This window comes from Anomaloglossus baeobatrachus, chromosome 6, assembly GCF_048569485.1.
Source record: "Anomaloglossus baeobatrachus isolate aAnoBae1 chromosome 6, aAnoBae1.hap1, whole genome shotgun sequence".
Classification (NCBI taxonomy): Eukaryota; Metazoa; Chordata; class Amphibia; order Anura; family Aromobatidae; genus Anomaloglossus; species Anomaloglossus baeobatrachus.
In genome coordinates this window covers 332,169,654-332,183,712 of record NC_134358.1, presented here as the reverse complement: position 1 = coordinate 332,183,712, position 14,059 = coordinate 332,169,654, and the positions used below count along the sequence as shown (strand labels likewise).

General features: G+C 45.9%; 1 protein-coding gene across 1 annotated transcript in view; it reads right to left on the bottom strand.

Annotated features, from left to right (window-relative positions):
• Positions 1 to 2,198: 2,198 nt before the first annotated feature.
• Positions 2,199 to 14,059, bottom strand: part of SDHA (succinate dehydrogenase complex flavoprotein subunit A) — a 130,853-nt gene continuing 118,992 nt past the window's right edge. Inside the window, exon 15 of the mRNA XM_075314948.1 lies at positions 2,199 to 4,486. Coding sequence (XP_075171063.1) covers positions 4,400 to 4,486 — 87 coding nt within the window. The 3' untranslated portion in view covers positions 2,199 to 4,399. The remainder of the gene's footprint in view (positions 4,487 to 14,059) is intronic.

Below are 14,059 nucleotides of genomic sequence, written 5' to 3'. Positions count from 1 at the left end.
TGTATAACTACCTTGGTTTGTGTGTCCTCTTTACATTCCCCTGATGAAGCCGATAAGCGTGGAGCACAGTTCTTGGACTTACCTCTCCCCATAGGATCGACCCTGTGTGTATGACTCTGTGCATCACCCCTACATGGGCCACCATTTGTTCTCCTTATACTCAATTGTGTTTCCTATATGGTTATTATTGTATTGGACTTGTCTTTTTGTCTAAATACCCTTGTCTTGCCCTTCGGGACTTTACATATATCATTGGGTGAGATTCCTACATGCCGTGCTATTGTTTGACAAATTTATATATTTTGATGCATTCTGTCTTTAGCACTGGCTATTGCGCTACAGTATAGTTGTCAGTATTTTATTACCATGGGGGCTATGTGTCTTTTTGCTATGTGTTAGATGGTTTTAACTTTTTCTAAATTGGATATGCTATAAAGGTTTTGTTTTATTATATTCTATAGGGTGTGCCTTTTTTCCCCATGCAATTTCCAGATACCTGAAGGTGCCTCATTCATCTGTACAAACAATTATATGCAAGTACAAACAAGATGGGACTGTCCAGCCATCATACCGCTTAGGAAGGAGACTGGTTCTGTGCACCAGAGATGAACGTGCTTTGGTCAGACATGTGCATATCAATCCAAGAACAAAAGCAAAAAGACCTTGTGAAGATGCTTGTGGAAGCTAGTAAGATTTTGTCATTATCCACAGTGAAACGAGTACTAGATCAACATTGGTTGAAAGGGCATTCTGCCACGAAGAAGCCATTAGTCGAATAAAAACATGAAAAATCCTGGATAATGTTTGCAAATGCACACAGGAACAAATACCTTAATTTTTGGAGACGTCCTGTGGTCTGACGAAAGCAAAACTGAACGGTTTGGCCATAATGACCATCGTTATGTTTGGAGAAAAAAAAGAGAGAAGTTTTGAAGACTAAGAACACCATCCAAACTGTGAAACACGGGTGTGGCAGCAACATCTTGTTGGGTTGTTTTGCTGCAGGAGGGACTGGTGCACTTTACAAAATAGTTGGCATCATGAGGATAGAAAAATCTGTAGCAATACTGAAGCAAAATCTCAAGACATCAGTTCCCTTTAAAGCTTAGGCAGAAATAGTCTTCCAAATGAACAATCACCCGAAGCATAGTGCCAAACTGGTTACAAAGTGGCTTAAGGATAACAAAGATAATATTTTGGAGTGACCATCACAAAACCCTGATCTCAATCCTATTGAAAATGTATGGGCAAAGCTGAAAAGGCAGGTGCGAGCAAGGCGACCTACAAACATGGCTCAGTCACACCAGTTCTGTCAGGAGGAATGGGCCTAAATTCCTACCAACTATTGTAAGAAGCTTGTGGAAAGATATCCAAAACGTTTGACCCAAGTCATACAGTTTAAGGGCAATGGCACGAAATACTAATAAAATGTATGTAAAGTTTTGACTTTGCAGAAAGTAATAAAAATGCCTTAATACATTCTCTCATTATTCTGGCATTTGGCAAATATAAATAATTTTGGTTCCTAATTGACCTAAGATTTCTCCTGATTTCATGTCAGATAGTGAGAAAAAAATGCATATATGTGTCTTTTTAAATAGTGCATGTAAACTTCTGGTTTCAACTGTAGTTGCAACAAAGGAATACCTTTTTGGCATGTTTAACCGACAACTAATATAGAGGTAAAATATAATCCCCTAAATCAATATAGCGCTAACTGGATCAAGTATTTATCTGTCCATACAAGGTTAAAATTAACAACTCATTCACCTCCTCCATCCCACCCGGTAGCAATATTTTCAATTTCTGATAAAGCTGATAGTAACGTAAAAAAAAATTTATACCAGAAAAAGTCATTAGCCAAGAAGGGTCAAGTAGCAAATGCACTCGCAGGATGCAGCCGGCCCCCTATGATAAAAGGTGGGGGTAACAGGTACAGAATGCCAATGAGACAACCACTCACAGCCTACCAACTCACGGAGGGCGTGGTTGCTGGTATTAAACCTTTATCATAGGGGGGCCGGGTGCATCCTGCGAGTACATTTGCCACTTTGACCTGTGTTGGCTGGTGGCTTTTTTTTCTGGTGAGTTTTTTTTTTATTATTTTTTTTCTGAATTTATGTCCTTTTCGGTGAATTATTTTAAATATAGTCTAGGATGGTCATCATTCAGTAATCATTGAAACACATACCATCGGCTGCAGAGCGGTAGGTACATTTATTTCCAACTGTATAACATGTTAGATAAACTCTTAATCAATATAACACTATTCGCAGTAATATTTTACGTAGACTGGGAATATTCCTTGAACTTAGCAGCACAGGGTTGGAAGTCAACAAGCTGTAAACTACTTTTTAATTATTAAACGTAATACGAAAAAAACCTTATGCCTGTTCCACACAAGCCTATTTTCTAAAAAGAGTAGAACACGGACCTGTAAAATGAATGAATCCGTAATACGGAGAAGCTGTTAAAAACTGAACACACATAAGGCCTCCTTCATGCTTCCCTGTTTCAGGTACATTTGGTGTCTTTTTTCACATATGCCAGACACATTCACACGCATACTAATTAAAGTCAATAGAGATCTTCACACCACTGTGTTTTCATGTGGACCATCCATGTGATCCACACGGAGAAATGTCAGTTTTTTTCCCAACAACACATTCCAGAAAAAAAATGGAGGATACTAAAATGAATGGTTTTCTTGGTGTAAAAGATGTGCAAAGCTTGCAAATTTATATATAAATGATAGAGAAAGAGAGAATAAATAGATAATCTTGTACAGCTATTTAGCAGAATTAATACAAAATTGAAAGAAAAAAAAAATGATGTGGAGTTCCCCTATTTTTCCGTAACTAGTACAAGTACAGCAGCAGCTGCAGGCCGCAACCTTCAGCTGTGGGCTGGGCTGTACCTTGGCTGGTTTTTAAAAAAGGAGTCACCACAGGTCACTACCATGATTCTCACATAGCACAGTGAGTGAGGCTGCAGTAACTGCTATCCCAGCCAATGGGGATCATTCTGTTCTTCATTCCTTTGGACACTGAGTCTTGGAAAGTCTTGGGACCTCACTATGAATTACGGCGGACCTGGATTAGAGATTTTGAAGGGAAGTAAATTTGTGAATGAGGGTGTCTCTTGTCTCTTGCTTTACTAATTTTCTTTTTTTTATATGTTTTTCAGGGTTGATTTTGGGGAACATCATGTGACCTTGAAATGGATAACGGCGGACCTTTTTTTTTGCTACAATTTTAAATAAATTGGTTAACAAGGGAGGTAGTTGCGGGGTGTTTGCTAAAAGCCCACCCATTAAAAATAGCAGGGCTTGATGTCCATTCATATCTGACATCAACCCCATGTATTAACCAGTTTGCCACCACAGCAGGGCAACGGGAGGAGCTGAGGACAGCACCAGGTTTGGCGCAGCTAATAGATGCGCCACTTCCAGGGGCTACTATTTTTAAGCTGGGAAGGGCCAAATAACCATGTCCCTTTCCACCCTGATATCGGCCCCCCAGTTGTCTGCTAACCCTTGGCTGGTTTAGAAAAAATGGGAGTGGGAACCCTATGCCATTTTTTAAAACTATATTTTATAATAATTAAAAAAAATTAGCGTGGGATCCCTTCTATTTTTCAAAGTCAGCCAAGGTACAGCTGACAGCTGAGGGTTGCAGACCGCAGCTGCTATTCTACCTGTGCTGGCTATGAAAATTAAGGTGAAGCACATGTCAATTTTTTCCTGAAATTATTTATTAACTCTATCTGTTCAAGCTGGCTAGCTTTTTCTCTATCATTTTATCTATCCATCTCGCTATCTATACTTTTTTGGGATTTTCACATCTTTTACATATAAAAAAAAGCCCATTAATTTCAGTATCATGTGTTTTTTCCCGTTACTGGTCACACGGATGTTACACACGCACACATGGACAGCACACACATAGCCACATGGATGTATAAAATGGACCGTGTGACACATTTTTCATCTACAAAAGGAATGAGAATAGAGCATGCTGCAGAAAAGAAAAAAAAAGTGCACATTTTAAGCAGCAGTGTGATGACCCCTTTAGTGTAACATAGGCTCTGTAAAACACACGCTTATGTGAAAGGCGTACATTGATAGGATGAGGGTGTACCAAAATAAAAAACCAAAAAAAAAAAAAAAAGAAGAAAACTTTGAATAATTTGTTAAGGTAGAGTAAAAACTAAAATATAAAGCACCATCAAGCATTGTGTAGTAATCAGGACATGCAGGTTTCAAAATAAAGTTAACTTTAATAGCCAGGAATTAGGAAAATGGCAGACGGCGGGGAATTTTGCTTAATCACTGTATTGTCAGAAATCAATTATACACAACAAAATAGAGTTCACTGTCGCTGAGGAAAGCGTGTGAAATTTAGTAGGATCGGATGGCAGGAGGGACTGAAGCACAGTCTTGTTCATCCAGGGTTGAGTCAATTACTGGTCTGTATTTTAAAGTGACCTAGAAAAAAAGAAAAAAAAAAAGTTGAACAAGCAAAGTAATCATGTTAGGAGACATGGAAAAAAACATTTGAAGCAAAGCTGTTATACAGTAGCCTCTAGGATATCATTTGTTTTCTATAGTGTTACGTTTTTAGCAAATTAGAAGCATTTCTGTTTAAGGAAACACTATAGACAATGAAGGTTTTCTGTCTGACAAAGCCAAATTTGTGTGGGTATTGAGATATAGGTAGATATATATACATACATACATACATACATACATACATACATTATATATACTGTGTTTTTCCAAAAATAAGACCTCCCCCAAAAACAAGCTCTAGCAGAGGTGTGTGTGTGTGTGGCTGTGTGTCAGCGATCTACTGCGTGTCAGCGATCTGCTGCGTGTCAGCGATCTGCTGCGTGTCAGCGATCTGCTGCGTGTCCGCCAGTGGCAGGGTAGGACAGCGTTCAGCACCTACCGGAGATTACAGGGAGGACCTGGGAGCCACGCACACGCCCGGGTCTGGTAAGTATGAGTCTCCTGGGAAGTGGGGGGTCTGCTTTTTTGAGGGGTAAACTTACCCCCCAACCGTGTTTCTCCAAGAATAAGACCTCCAAAAATAAGCCATAGTGCTTTTTTTGGGGAGCAAAAAAAAAAAGTATAAGACAGTGTCTTATTTCATGAAAAACACAGTGTGAATATACAGTGCCTTGCGAAAGTATTCAACCCTCTTGAATTTTTCAGCCTTTTCCCCCCATTTCAGGTTTCAAACATAAAGATTTAAAATTTTATGGTGAAGAATCAACAAGTGGGACACAATTGTGAAGTTTAACGAAATGTATTGCTTATTTTAAACTTTAATAATAATTAATAAACTGAAAATTGGGGCGTGCAATTTATTAGTCACCTTTAGGTTAATACTTTGTAGCACCACCTTTTGCTGCGATTACAGCTGCAAGTCGCTTGGGGTATGTGTTTATCAGTTTTGCACATCGAGAGTCTGAAATTCTTGCCCATTCTTCCTTTGCAAACAGCTCGAGCTGAGTGAGGTTGGATGGAGAGCGTTTGTGAACAGCAGTTTTCAGCTCTCTCCACAGATTCTCGATTGGATTCAGGTCTAGACTTTGACTTGGCCATTCTAACACCTGGATACGTTTATTTGTGAACCATTCCATTGTAGATTTTGCTTTATGTTTTGGATTATTGTATTGTTGGAAGACAAATCTCTGGTCTTTTTCAGACTCCAAAAGGTTTTCTTCAAGAATGGTCCTGTATTTGGCTCCATCCATCTTCCCATCAACTTTAACCATCTTCCCTGTCCCTGCTGAAGAAAAGCAGGCCCAAACCATGATGCTGCCACCACCATGTTTGACAGTGGGGTTGGTGTGTTCAGGGTGATGAGCTGTGTTGCTTTTACGCCAACCATATCGTTTAGCATTGTGCCCAAAAAGTTTGATTTTAGTTTCATCTGACCAGAACACCTTCTTCCACATGTGTGGTGTGTCTCCCAGGTGGCTAATGGCAAACTTTAAACGACACTTTTTATGGATATCTTTGAGAAATGTCTTTCTTCTTGCCACTCTTCCATAAAGGCCAGATTTGTGCAGCATACGACTGATTGTTGTCCTATGGACAGACTCTCCAAGGTAGTTTACATGCTGCAACATCGCTACCGATATATCGTCGGGGTCACGTCGTTAGTGACGCACATCCGGCGCCGGTGGCGACATCACAGCGTGTGACACCAAGGAGCGACAATCAACGATCGCAAAATCGTTCAAAAACAGTGATCGTTGACACGTCGTTCCTTTCCTTCGTTGCTGGGACAGGTACAGTGTTGTTCGTTGTTCCTGTGGCATCACACACCGCTATGTGTGACACCGCAGAAACGACGAACATCTCCTTACCTGCGTCCACCGTCAATGAGGAAGGAAGGAGGTGGGCGGGATGTTAAGTCCCGCTCATCTCCGCCCCTCCGCTTCTATTGGCCGGCCGCTTAGTGACGCCGGCGTGACGTTGCTATGACGCCAAACGCACATCCCCCTTGAAGGAGGGATTGTTCGGCGGTCACAGCGACGTCTCTGACAAGGTATGTGCGCGTGACGCTGCCGTAGCGATAATGTTGCTACGGAAGCGAGCACCAATTGTCGCACGGACGGCGGCGGGTGCTATCGCGCTCGACATCACTAGCAATCGCTAGAGCGATATCGCAACGTGTAAAGCACCCTTCCCACCTCAGCAGAAGATCTCTGCAGTTCATCTAGCAGAGTGATCATAGGCCTCTTGGCTGTATATCTGATCAGTCTTCTCCTTGTTTGAGATTAAATTTTTGAGGGACAGCCAGGTCTTGGTAGATTTGCAGTGGTATGATACTCCTTCCATTTCAATATGATCGCTTGCACAGTGATTCTTGAGATGTTCAAAGTTGTGGAAATCTTTTTGTATCCAAATCCGGCTTTAAACTTCTCCACAACAGTATCACGGACCTGCCTGTTGTGTTCCTTGGTCTTCATGATACCATCTGTGCTTTAAACAGAACACTGAGGCTATCACAGAGCAGGTACATTTATACGGAGACTTGATTACACACAGGTGGATTATATTTAGCATCATCAGTCATTTAGGACAACATTGGATCATTCAGAGATCCTCAATGAATTTCTGGAGTGAGTTTGCTGCACTGAAAGTAAAGGAGACGAATAATATTGTACGCGCCACTTTTCAGTTTATTATCTATATATATAATTGCCTTATTCTGTCGGTCTGTCTTGCTCCAAAATTCTGTCGTTACCATGACAAGCGTCTCACTGGCCGCTCCGCCCCCCCGCACGGATTGGCCGCTCGCCCAGGCTTCGCCCCCCACACGGATTGGCCTCTCGCCCCGGCCCCCTGCACGCATTGGCAACTCGGCCACGCCCCGCCCCCCTCACGCATTGCACGCTCGCTCTGGCCTCGCCCCCCGCACGCATTCCCCGAACCGACACGGAGCCCCGACTCCTAGGTGAGTGCTGTACCCCCCCCCGGGAGCCCACACCAGCGTACGCCGGCAACCCAGCCGACACATACCCTCGCATTGCTGGGGTTGCCGGCATACACTGGTGTGGGCTCCCGTGCGTGCGGGGAGCGGGGTACGCTGGTAACCATGGTACACATTGGGTAATATTGTGTAGCATGGTTACCAGCGTATGCCGGCTCCCTGCCCATTCACATCGTTGGTCTCCCGCTGTCACACGCTGATGCGTGCTGCACAGCAGGATACCAACAAGTGACCCAGCACTGTCTCTTTGAATACTTACCTGATGTGTACCATGCTTACTAGCATACCCAGACTCCCGGCACACGTACACTGATAACAATGATACACATCAGGCAACTATGGAAACCGCTTTGCATAGTTGCCCCCTCTCCTCACACCCCAGGACTACTCCTCCTATTATCCTCCTTTCTCCCCAGGACTACTCCTCCTATTATCCTGCTCTCCCCACAGGACTACTACTCCTATTATTCTTCTCCCCCCCCCAGGAATACTCCTCCTATTATCCTCCTCTCCTTCCAGGACTACTACTCCTATTATTATTCTCCCCCCCCAGGAATACTCCTCCTATTATCCTCCTCTCCCCCAGGACTACTCCTCCTATTATTATTCCCCCCCCCCCAGGAATACTCCTCCTATTATCCTCCTCTCCCCCCAGGAATACTCCTCCTATTAGACTCCTCACCCCCAGGACTACTCCTCCTATTATCCTGCTCTCCCCCCAGGACTACTCCCCCTATTATCCTCCTCTCCTTCCAGGACTACTCCTCCTATTATCCTCCTCTCCCCGCAGGACTACTCCTCCTATTATACTTCTCCCCCCCAGGACTACTCCTCCAATTAGACTCCTCACCTCCAGGACTACTCCTCCTATTATCCTCCTCCCCCCCCAGGACTATTCCTCCTATTATCCTGCTCTCCCCCCAGGACTACTCTTCCTATTATCCTCCTCTCCCCCCCAGGACTACTCCTCCTATTATTCTTCTCCCCCCCATGACTACTCCTCCTATTATCCTGCTCTCCCCCCAAGACTACTCCTCCTATTATCCTCCTCTCCTTCCAGGACTACTCGTCCTATTATTCTTCCCCCCCCAGGAATACTCCTCCTATTATACTCCCCCAGGGCTACTCCTCCTATTATACTTCTCCCCCCCAGGACTACTCCTCCTATTATCCTCCTCTCCCTCCAGGACTACTCCTCCTATTAGACTCCTCACCCCCAGGACTCCTCCTCCTATTATCCTCCTCTCCCTCCAGGACTACTCCTCCTATTAGACTCCTCACCCCCAGGACTACTCCTCCTATTATCCTGCTCTCCCCCCAAGACTACTCCTCCTATTATCCTCCTCTCCTTCCAGGACTACTCGTCCTATTATTCTTCTCCCCCCCCAGGAATACTCCTCCTATTATACTCCCCCAGGGCTACTCCTCCTATTATACTTTCCCCCCCCCAGGACTACTCCTCCTATTATCCTCCTCTCCACCCAGGACTACTCCTCCTATTATCCTGCTCTCCCCCCAGGACTACTCCTCCTATTATCCTCCTCTCCCTCCAGGACTACTCCTCCTATTATCCTCCTCTCCACCCAGGACTACTCCTCCTATTATCCTGCTCTCCCCCCAGGACTACTCCTCCTATTATCCTCCTCTCCTTGCAGGACTACTCCTCCTATTAGACTCCTCACCCCCAGGACTCCTCCTCCTATTAGCCTCCTCTCCCCCCAGGACTACTACTCCTCCTATTATCCTGCTCTTCCCCCAGGACTACTCCTCCTATTATCCTGCTCTCCCCCCAGGACTACTCCTCCTATTATCCTCCTCTCCCCCCAGGACTACTCCTCCTATTATTCTTCTCCCCCCCAGGACTACTCCTCCTATTATCCTGCTCTCCCCCCAGGACTACTCCTCCTATTATCCTCCTCTCCTTCCAGGACTACTCGTCCTATTATTCTTCTCCCCCCCCAGGAATACTCCTCCTATTATACTCCCCCAGGGCTACTCCTCCTATTATACTTCCCCCCCCCCAGGACTACTCCTCCTATTAAACTCCTCTCCCCCCAGGACTTCTCCTATTATCCTGCTCTCCCCCAGGACTCCTCCTCCTATTATCCTGCTCTCCCCCAGGACTCCTCCTCCTATTATCCTGCTCTCCCCCAGGACTACTCCTCCTATTATACTCCTCTCCCCCAGGACTACTCCTCCTATTATACTACTCTCCCCCAGGACTACTCCTCCTATTATACTACTCTCCCCCAGGACTACTCCACCTATTATCCTCCTCACCTCCAGGACTACTCCCACTATTTTACTCCTCTCACCCAGGACTCCTCCTCCTATTATCCTGCTCTCCCCCAGGACTACTCCTCCTATTATACTCCTCTCCCCCAGGACTACTCCTCCTGTTATACTCCTCTCCCCCAGGACTACTCCTCATATTATCCTCCTCTCCCCCAGGACTACTCCCCCTATTATTCTCCTCTCCCCCCAGGACTATTCCTCCTATTATCCTCCTCTCCCCCCAGGACTATTCCTACTATTATACTCCTCTCCCTCTAGGACTACTCCTCCAACACACACACACACACTGCACAAAACATACTGCCCCCCAAAACACACACACACCCACACAAACCGTGCAACACATACAGCACCACACACACACACACACACACACACAAACGCTGCAGACACACAGCGCTCTACAAACAACGCAACACACAAACAACACCACTCTCACACACCCCCACCCAGACAACACCCAGAACATTTACAGCGCACTACACAAATACTTGGCAACTACAGACAACATCTAATATATAACAAAAATCATACAGTAACTACACAATAAATTCTAGAATACCCGATGCGTTAGAATCGGGTCACCTTCTAGTTCTCTATAAAAGTTTAAAATAAGCAATACATTTTGTTCAACTTCGATTGTGTCCTACTTATTGTTCATTCTTCAGCATAAAATTAAAATCTTTTATCTTTATGTTTGAAGCCTGAAATGTGGGAAAATGTTGAAAAATTCAAGGGGGCCGAATACTTTTGCAAGGCACTGTATGTATGTATGTATGTACGTACGTATGCATGCATGCATGCATGCATGAACGTACGTACGTAATGTGAGGTAGCGGCGTTGCTTGGGCAAAAACGTGAGGCAGCAGCGTGTTCACACCAACAGTCTATTTATTGTTGCAGCATAAATAGATCAAATTTCCCACAAACAAAGTCTCTTCCGGATCACAGCCGGTGCATATAAAGAAATCCTTGGTATAAAAAGGTCTTGTTACCTTAGGACCCTGTTAACCGCAGGGGTCTTGTTAAGGTTCTCCTAGGCTCACACTCTTGGCCTGTGTTCACTCCACACAGAGCCAGCTCAGCTCACACAGCATGTGTTAGCTTCATCAAGCCTGGCTCTCAACTGAGACACACCCTGATGTGCTCTGCAACATTTAAACTAAAATCATGGACATGAGGATTGCTACAAAACCTCGACTGAGAGGAAGGATCTGTCTCCCTGTTACCCTTTGTGCTATACTCCTCGTAATAGCTATAGCAAACTCAGAGGGTTTCCAGACACATTCTGGGGGACACATAGCGGTCTTCAAATATTACCCCTGTCACTGCCTCACATATCCCCCCCTCAGTTCAAACGGGCGGGGTTGAACATACGCCAACATACAGGGGGCCCTGGAGAGGGCATCCGCATTGCCCTGCAACCTACCAGCCCGATGTTCCACAGAAAAGTGAAAGTTCTGCAAGGAGAGAAACTACCTGGTGACTCTAGCATTTCTCTCCTTGGCATTCCTCATCCAGACCAAAGGGGTGTGGTCTGTCACCAGGCGAAAGTGTCGCCCCAGCAGGTAGTAGCGTAGGGATTCCAGAGCCCATTTTATGGCCAGGCACTCCTTCTCCACTATGCTATAGTTCTTCTCTGCCGGGGTGAGTTTTCTACTCAAATAGGTGATCGGGTGCTCTTCTCCATCTACCTCCTGGGACAGAACTGCTCCCAGACCCACCTCAGAGGCATCTGCCTGTACTATAAACTTCTTTTGAAAAAGTCAGGGTTGGCAAGGACAGGCTGACCACATAGGACTACCTTTAGCGCCTCAAGGGCCTCCTCTGCTTGTGTATTCCAGTGGACCATGACCGACTTCTTCCCTTTTAAGAGATCGGTCAAAAGGCGCAGACCTTCCAGCAAAATTGGGTATGAATCGTCGGTAATACCCCATTATACCCAGAAAGGCTCTTACCTGTTTTGTGGTAAGGGGACGAGGCCAGTTTTGAATGGCTTCGATTTTGTTTACTTGTGGCTTGATAAACCCTTGGCCTATCACATACCCCAAGTAACGGGCTTCTTTGAGACCCATAGCACATTTGTGTGGATTCGCCGTCAGACCAGCAGCTCTGAGCGAATCCACTACCGCTTGTACCTGAGATAGGAGGGTGCTCCAGTCACTGCTATAGATGATGATGTCATCCAAATATGCGGAGGCATACGGTTGATGGGGTTCTTACACTATGTCCATTAATCTCTGAAACGTGGCCGGAGCCCCATGTAAACCAAATGGCAAGACGACCGTGATAGAGCCCCCCTGGCGTGACAAAAGCGGTCTTTTCTTTTGCCGCCTCTGTCAGCGGCACCTGCCAGTAACCATTAGTGAGATCGAGAGTCGTGAAGTACTGGGCCCGTCCCAGTCTCTCTATCAGCTCGTCGACCCTGGGCATGGGATACATATCAAATTTCGAAACCTCATTTAACTTTTGGAAGTCATTACAGAATCTTAAAGAACCGTCTGGTTTCAGGATCAGCACAATGGGACTGGCCCATTCGCTCGTGGATTTTTCAATAATCCCTAGTTGGAGCATCTTTTTTACCTCCTCCGCAATGGCTTGCCTACGAGCCTCTGGTACCCGGTATGGCCTCAGGCGCACCCTTACTTGAGGCTCGGTGACAATATCATGGTGGATTACGGTTGTTCGGCCAGGTAGGCTTGAGAACACATCCGTATTCCGCTGTACTAAACTCCGAGACTCCCGTCTCTGCTGTTTTGAGAGAGAATCCCCTATCTTTACTCCCAATTCATCATCAGGGGACTCCTCCTTTGTTGTTGTCAAGTCACCTGAAAAGGTTAGGTCCAACGTTACGTCAGCCACCATACATTCTCTGTCTTTCCACGCCTTCAGCAGGTTTACATGGTATATTTGCTCTGGTTTTCTTCTACCTGGCTGATACACCTTATAGTTTACTTCCCCTACTTTCTCCCGGATCTCATAGGGACCTTGCCATTTGGCTAAGAACTTACTTTCTGCGGTAGGTATTAGGACTAAAACACGATCCCCCGGTTTAAAAGACCTGACGGAGGCCTTTCTATTATACTGAGTACTTTGGGCCGCCTGAGCATCCAGCAAATACTCTTTAACAATGGGCATTACTGCCGTGATATGATCCTGCATACCCATAACGTATTCCACCGTGCTTTTGTGAGGAGTGGGCTCCTGTTCCCAAGTTTCCTTAATATCCATCAGTCCCCGCGGATGTCTGCCATACAGTAACTCAAATGGCGAGAACCCGGTGGAAGATTGTGGGACCTCGCGGATAGCGAACATTAAATAGGGTGTAGCGGGGTGGGGGTCCCCCAGGACGACAAAGAGGCAGTGACCCAAATAGTCCGATCCAATCAGCTTTATTGTCCTCGCTGTACAGGTAAAGTCACCCGAAACACAGCCGGGTTATGCACCGTCCGAACGGGTCCCCGTCACACAGGCACCCTTTGCCGTAGGAGACGGTCTTACGATGTCCCGTTCGGCTGTTCCAGGAGGGTCCGCAGACTTATAATCGCTCCACGCAGGCCTGGAGCTTTTCCAGGCTTCCTGCTCTGCAGCTTACAGAGCAGACTCTATTACAAGCTCATAGTGGAAGTTTAACCACTTTCCCCACTCTCTGGCACCTGCTAGCAGACACCTCTAGCTGAGGTTCCTTCTCGGCCCCAGGGCCCTCTTCAGGCCACTGGGTCTGTGTCTCCTCCAGGAGAGGTTCGGCCCTACAGCCCTGGTCTGGCTGCACTCACCTCAGTCTCGACTCAGACTAAATATCGGAGTCCTGTGCTCAGCCTCCACACAGGTTGCTCCATCCAGAGCTCTCGGCTCTGCTCTCACTCTCTAGAACACACACTGCCAGTCTCCTAAATCAAGCTGGCCACACCCACAGGTGGAGGTCTGTGATTCTCAGCCCTGCACAGCACCCTGGGATTATTAAAGGGATCCTGACCCTTATATGTAGCAAGAAGCCTTTGTGGACTACAAGTCCCATAGCAACCTCTTCCGTTTAGATATCGCAGGTACCTTTTCCACTGTGACATATAGCGACCATTTACCACATTGGTGGTCGCTACCTCACACGGGCAATAACATGTCCCAATCTTTCCCCTCTTTGGAGACCACTTTTTTCAACATAGCCTTCAGAGTTTTATTAAAACGTTCCACTAGACCATCGGTCTGGGGATGGTACACTGACGTGCGCAGCTGCTTGATCTGGAGGAGTTTGCACA